This window comes from Mesoplodon mirus, assembly GCF_964341445.2.
Source record: "Mesoplodon mirus genome assembly, chromosome: 4".
NCBI lineage: Eukaryota > Metazoa > Chordata > Mammalia > Artiodactyla > Ziphiidae > Mesoplodon > Mesoplodon mirus.
In genome coordinates, this window is record NC_138979.1 from 98,869,271 (window position 1) to 98,877,023 (window position 7,753).

The 7,753-nt window shown below is 36.9% G+C and overlaps 1 protein-coding gene across 1 annotated transcript; it reads right to left on the bottom strand.

The window, feature by feature from the left end:
• Positions 1-2,820: 2,820 nt before the first annotated feature.
• On the bottom strand, positions 2,821-7,079 carry LOC309802874 (rRNA 2'-O-methyltransferase fibrillarin-like; the record flags this gene model as incomplete). The annotated part of the gene is given in 3 exon segments (XM_082618753.1): positions 2,821-2,933; positions 2,936-3,375; positions 7,057-7,079. Coding segments are annotated over 3 exon segments (576 nt in total).
• Between the last annotated feature and the right edge of the window lie 674 nt (positions 7,080-7,753).

Consider the following 7,753-nt stretch of genomic DNA (forward strand, 5'->3'; position numbering starts at 1 on the left):
TTTTTTAAGCAACCTGAAAAGTTGAATGGTTTTCAAATTGATACATGAGGCAGAGAGTGATGAACGGACACTGATATGTTATTGTTATTATTATCATTATCATTAGGCATCACACAAATGCAAAAATCAATAGTAGTTTTCTCTATGGAGGGTAGGGTTGTGAGACATTTATATTTTATCTTGTACTTACATACAATTTAAATTTTCTAATCATGTACATGTATTACTTTTAAAAAATATCATCAGAAATTATATGGGCATAGACATTTTGATCCACTTCTGTTAGCCTACTTCTCTCTATTTAAAAAAAAATAGTATGCTATTTTTAAACAATCTTTGGTATTATTGATAAGAGGCTTAACTGAGCCATCATTTTCTCTATCAAATTCACATTGCCAAATGGCTGGATTTTTAAAGGACTGTCTTCTAAAATAACAGAGCAATCCTGGTTTGGGCACATAACTATTGGTCAAAGAAATATCAACTGGTCATGACTGCCCATCCTGAGAAAAAAATCAAGGCTTGCATCTTCAAAGAAAGAGAAGTCATATAATATCCTCTATTTACTTATGACTACCTTCAGTAACTCCACCTTCTTTTGTACGTTGCTGGATTCAAATCTGGCTTGGATGAATTATTATTTGAAACCTATTCAAGGCTCCACTATTGTCTGGATACAGTAAATGCCAGTGAAATCTCCCATTATTTTGACAAAATACTACAGAATTTAAGAAGCTAACTACATTGAAACAAAGGGTAGGTCATGGGGGAATAGACCTAGCACCTTTCCAGAAACAGAACACCCATTACCAGTAAAGACTTGTGATCTAATGTTCTTTACTCCATTCCCCTTTTTTAAAGAAAGGGAAGGTAGTAAGTTTTCTTTCATTCAGGAAAAAAATCTAATATTCATACTGGAACAAGAACTGCCAGCCATTACACTTTAAGGGTTTGATGAGACCTTAGCAATTGCTCCTTTGGTCCAATGAATCAGGCATGAGTAACAATTTCAATCTTTTCTTTTTATTCAAAAAGACCAAGTCAGGATTGACAGCCTTTTAGAAACTGGGTGGCAGGGAGTTAAGCCCTGTTTTTGTTTGGCACATGAGCACTGGTGAGGATCAGTACAAAAGACTTAGCCAGGCAACAGGGACCAAGAAATGATTTGGGCTTCAGATTTCTTCCTCACATCCCACATTCGTATACATTCTTAAATAAAATATTCAGGAGTTACAGACGTAGAAAACAATCTTATGGTTACCAGGGGGGGAAAGGGGGGAGGGATAAATTGGGAGATTGGGATTGATGTATACACACTACTATATATAAAATAGATAACTAAGAAGGACCTACTGTGTAGCACAGGGAACTCTACTCAAATTCTGTAATGACCTATATGGGAAAAGAATCTAAAAAAGAGTGGATATATGTATAACTGATTCACTTTGCTGTACAGGAGAAAGTTAACACAACATTGTAAATCAACTCTACTCCAATAAAAATTTTAAAAAATTAGAAAACAAATAAAATATTCAGAAATTTTACAGTGTTCTCAAGATCTTTGAATTGAAAGAATAGAATGTGTTATACTGTAGTGGTGGATAAATATATAAAGTTTTCAAAATTCCCATTTTGAATGACGGTGTCTTAGCATAAGCTACTTTTCCTCATAGAACCTCTAATAGAAAACTTGCTTATTACATGGTTGACACTTGTTTAGAAGCCAAAACTGGTAAATATTCTTCCAACATTTGCAAAAGTGTATTCCATGGAACACTGATCCCTTGGGATATTTCTTGAAGGTGAGGATTCCATGATCAAAATATTTTGGAAGCATTTTGTAGTATATTCTCATATTGGCAATTCACAGTGTACATCTGCATATTCCAGATTCTGAGTAGTCAAAAAAAATAACCAGTTTAAATTTAACATCTTAATTCTGAATCTTTTTCTTTATCATGGAGATACTTTCCTGATGCATTTATTAATATTTTATTGAATTAATATTCTATATAGAGGATACTTTGGGAAACACAAGATAATTCTACCTGTCAGTAATAATGGAATGGTCATGGGCCCAGCTACCACAGAAGACAGTGAGTGTCTCAAAGAGAAAGCAGATGAAAAGAGATCCACATGCTAGGTCTGTGGCCCAGTCAGCATCCTGAAATTAGAGTAATCAGACTCCTTATTGGCAAATATTCTTGACTTATTGCCACTCAAATTTGGACCAGAGGCAGAGTGAAATAAACCACTAGAAGAGAAGGGGATGCTCTTTAGTTATCCCTAGAGATCAACCCAATCTCAACTATAAATGAAAATAGTAACCCCAGAGATATTACATGACATGCCCAAGACCACTCTGGTGGTCAGAAGCAGGCCTGGATTGAGAACCCAGTATTCTGAATCTGATGCCAGAGTACTTCGTAGCAGCCCACACCAACTTCTGCCCAGTGATGAGCAGAAAGCCTATTGATTGAACCAAATATAATTGAATATTAATATTACTTTGGGTCCATTACAGCCATGATGAGAAATGAACAATTAAAGACAGTTAAAAATTGTTTAATGTTTCTTTTTTGCTTTATAATTTCTATTGTTCCTAATACTTTGAATGTATAAGTGGAAAACAATAGAATGTATAGCAGTATAGTGTAGTGGATAGTACAGTGGCTAGACATTACCCATCTACTAAGCACAGAAAACAACAGCTTAAGAGCTTCTAAAGAATCACAAATTAAAAATCACCTAGTCTAACATCAGCAACAGTAGCATTAACAGTAGCAATGTAATCTATCCCAATCCAGACGGTGCTGGGCTTCAGCTCACATTGGGGTGTGGCTTGTACACACTTATGACCACAGGGTGGTCTTTTTCATATTGCTCTAAAGTCAACTGCTCCTGGGGCTTCATTGTCTCCTGTTGCATCTTTTCACTTCAGAGACAAATATGGCCTCAGGAGAGGCTGTGAAGTCAATGCAATTGGGCTTAATGGAAACCACAAAGTGTCCTCCATTACATAGGAAGGTGTGGGCATTCAGGGCTACAATCTGGGTCTGGTCTGGCTGGGCCATGTCGGCAAAGATCACATCCACCATTGCAATGAGCTTGTGGTATTTGTGTGAGTGCTGAGCATCTTCAATGACAGGAATAATGTTGGTTCTCTTCTTGGCCAAATTAATGAGGTCACAGCCGGGGCAGTGGGAAAACTCAACTGCGCAGACCAGACCCTGTTGGCCTATGATGTCAGAGACATGGGAGAGCGTGGTACCGAAGGCAGCCCTGAGGTAGAGCACCTTGGCCCCTGGCTTGATGCGGATCTGGTCCACAGAGCCCGAGACTGCTGCAGACAGCTTGGAATGGAAGGGGGTTTTGCTTTATTTAATCTGGGGGGTTAAACAGAGGTGAACTCCTATCATCCCTCATCTGTATTCTTGTAAGACTCTAAGCATAAACTTCCTTATGATAATAATAATAATAGGAAGGAGAACAACAACTAGTAGTAGTAGTAGAAGTAGTAGTAGCAGTGACACTTACTGTTTTCTTTATCTCTAATATGGTTCTAACTGCTTTAAATAGGTTAACTCATTTACTCCCTATAATAATTCCGAGGTAGGTAATACTACGTTTCTCACTTTACAAAAATGTGGGAACTATAGACCAGCTAGTTTTTAAACCTTGCCCCCAAATCTCACGGCTCTATGTGGCAGAGACAGAATTTAAACTCAAGCAGTCTGACCCCACAGGTTACAGTCTTTAACCATTACGTATATTGCCTTCTAAGTGTCTACTGATGGTTATTTTCCTTATCCATTTCTACACTCACTCCCTCTTGTCCATTATGGATTCATCCATTGTTGATTTCCAAACCTGATGAAGTATCAAAATCACCTAGAGAGCATCGTTAAAACAGACACTGTAGTCCTCTCTCCAAGATACTCTGATCCATACTAGACTAGGTAGTTTCAAAAAGCACAAGAGGTTCATCTGGAGGTTCAGATCCAAGGACCCATGTTTGGGAGCCATTGATTTAGAGCCTTTCTCTCTTGGCTGGTTGCCTTAATCATCAAAGATACTGCCAAGGTTCACAGAAGCCATGAGAGGAGGGAGGACACAAAGGGTAGCTAGACTGGCTAAACCAGCAGCTGTCCCAGGAAGTCTTCACATCCCCTTCTCACACTATGAAATCCTTGAGGACAAGGACAAAACATTAGTCAGATTTGGACCTTCCATGATGGTTAGACTAGTGCCTGATTCATAGTAGATGCTCAGTTAATACTTACTGTCTAGGTTTCTGGGTGAATATTATTGATAAAAGGAAATAAAATAATGGTTTTTCCAAAGAGACTAAGAAGGGTCTTCTAACTAATAATTGCCTATTGCTCTGATAATAAAAGAGTCATAAATTTCTCTACAACATAGTAAATAGGAGATATAGCAAGACAGCTTAATCACCATATTAACACAAAAGAAGGAATGAGAAGGGCAAGAACAAATGGGTGCAAAGGAGGAAGTCATGTTTAACTGATGTCTGGTTTGACAAACTACATATCAATTTAGAGATTAAATATAATCATCTAGGTTCATTTGACTACATTCATTAAATAAAACGAGTGTATTTTTTTTAAATTCCTTCAAGGCTGGCTTCATAGGACCCTCAGATGAATTTACCCACTCATCCTCCCTTCCACTACTGCCTAAGTGTCCCACCACAGGCTAATGGGCAAACAGTCCTCAGCAACCATTTCTTTTTTGAAGTCTTCTCCTTTGAGCTCCCTTTAAGAATAGCAGTGGGCTTTCCCTTGAACTTATTTTCTCTCTCTTAGTTGTTTGTTTTCTTTCAAGCATGTTGGAGAGGCTTCTTTGCTGTTTGTTTCTGAAGCAAATCAGGGACACTAATTTGTTCTTTGTGGCTTTTTGAAAGCTACCCCAGTGGGAGCCACTTGCTTTGACCAGGATTTCTGCCTGTGGATGATGGGGAGGGAGAACTCAGAAAGGCTATTAAGACAGATAGGAATGCTATAGCTAGGTGAACACATTAATGATGTAGAGCTGAGAAGCAGAACTCCTGATTTTGAGGAGATGCAACCAATGAGCACATGGAGACAAGACTACCCAAGCTCCAGAATTTACCTCTGTGCAGGTGTGTACTAAGTAGCAATTTCTGGCTGAGATAGAAAATCCTGTTCTCTTTAGACATGGGGATGCAGCACAGATGTGACACTGAAGGTAGAGAAAAATCTTCATGGGCTCTGAAGCTAGAAGGAAGTTGACAGTTCATTTTAGGGTGATGGGAAAAGCATTCTGGCTGAGGGGTGGGTGGAAGAGTTCTCAACTCGCTCAAAACCTGTACATTTTAATCCTGTCTCTGCCATTAAATGGCATTGTATCCCTGTCCAAATCACTTCATCTCCCTGCCTCCCAGGGTTCCCCCATCTGTAAAACCAACAGATCCAAACTGTTGGCCAAGTGCTCCTTTCCATTTTAATGTGCTGTTTTCAGATTAACAAAGATACACGCATATTTATATCTATAAGATAAAAGCCTTTGACTTTTTACCTTAAGTTGACTTTCAGGAAAAACAAACTATATAAGAAAATGAATGTATACTGGGAATTTATTTTTTAAAACAACCTTCAAAGTATATAGCCAGAGATCAATGTTATATACCTTTTACCCAGTCATCTACATATTCCTACATTTCTGTATAGAGCAAATGATAATAAATCTCAAGCCCTATGAAGACACTGAATTATCAGAAGAAAAGGCCCTACAGTTTCTGTTTATGACAAAAGAAAATAAAAATTTTAGAAGTGTATTGAAAGGTAATGTAAGATGAATAAATGTTTTTAAATTGAAAAACCAATTGTCTTATTATCCTGACAGAACTACTAGTTTTATTTATGCATATTATCGATACACACATGCTGTATTTACATTGTTATAATAATGGTATACATAGAATTTCATATTCACTATTTTTACATATATTATCTCATAAACATACCTTATTTTGCTATGTAATTATTATTTTAATGGCTTCATAGCATTAAACTGTGTTGATGTACCATAATCTATAAAATCATTATTTTGCTGGACTTTTAGTTTGTCTCCAACTTTTTGCTACTAATATTGATTGCAATAAAATTTTTTTATGGTCAGCTTTTGTTTCTGTTCAAATGTTTCCATAAGAGAAGAATTTTGAAGGCAATGGATATGAGTAAGTTTGTGGCTTTTGCTGCAAATGGTCATGTAACTTTCTAAAGGGATTATCAATTAATAATGTCACCAGCAAGGAATGCACACATCATTTTTACCAAAACTTCACCATCTTTAACGGCGATCATTTTTGTAATGTAGTATTTTATGCGTTTCAGAACTGGCAGAGTGACAATGATGTGTATGACAAAGCGTCCTCAATAAATATGTTTCAACCCTCCTCATTAAAACTCTGGACTTAACTTGGAGATTCATTTATTCATTCATTCACTCTAATGCACTTGTTCATTAATTCATGCATTCAAAAACCTTTCATTGGCCACAATTATGTAATGAAAATATGTTAGGCCCTGGCTATACAAAGTTATACTTTCCCTTAATGGCTCACTTTCTCAAAGAGAGAAATCTGTGTGAGCACATATGTGGTCTCTGCCTTCATTCCAGTGTGTTTCAGGATGCATAGGGACTCAAGGGAGAAGACCAAAAAAAGCTCATTATTTTTCCTTCATAGCATACTTTCAACAAAACATACTAGGTATCTCCAATTATCAGAACTAGTTTCTTAGTCCATGCCATGAATGAGCAAACTACTTCTAAAGGTGTGACACAGCTTATTTTCAGAGGCAGAAAGTTTTGCAAAGAAATTGGTAAGAACTGTAATCAGCTAAATATTTATTCCGAAGTTCTCCTACTTGCTCTTATATTGGCTTTCTCTTCTTATGTGTGCCCACTATGGTGTTCAAAACATATTAGGTACCTAATAAATTGTGATTTTTATGACTTTCTCCTTCATCTCTAAGCCTGTATACCATCTTCTTTAGATTCAAATCCCTTTACCTGAAAAATTCCGCCAGGCCCATACTCCAACATATTTAACTGTTCTCAACATTAATCCTCCCTCAAAACAACAACAGGCATCAAGTGCTTAAAATATGCCATGCACTGCAGTATTTTATTTTTTGTAATTCTTACCAAATCTCTTTTATACACTATTTATTAGAGAAATTATATAATTGACCAAGGTCACAAAGCTGATAGGTGAGAGAGTTGGGATTTCTATTAAGATTATCTCTAAATTCCTTTTATTTTTCTTTTGGCCATGCCAAGCAGCTTGTGGGATCCCAGTTCCCCGACCAGGGATTGAACCCGTGCCCTCGGCAGTGAAAGCACAGAACCTTAATCACTACACCATCAGGAAATACTCTCTAAACTCTTCTTTGATTCCATCTTGTATTATTATAGTGTTCCAACTCTGGAGAAAGGCTTAGTACCTATGCCCAGTCTCCCTACAGTATTACCTATCTACTGGATGGTATTCAGGGGAACCAAAATGGGGGAAAAAACATACAAATGTGCTAGGCAAATTTTTCTGTGATAAAATAAGTGGTCAAATCTATCAATTCCATCCACACCTTAACAGACTAGATGACTTAGAATGGTCATTATTAACAGTCACCACTTCTACAGTGATTAACTTAATTAGATATTATTGTTAAGATATGACCTCGATTTTTATTGTAAACAATAATCTCTG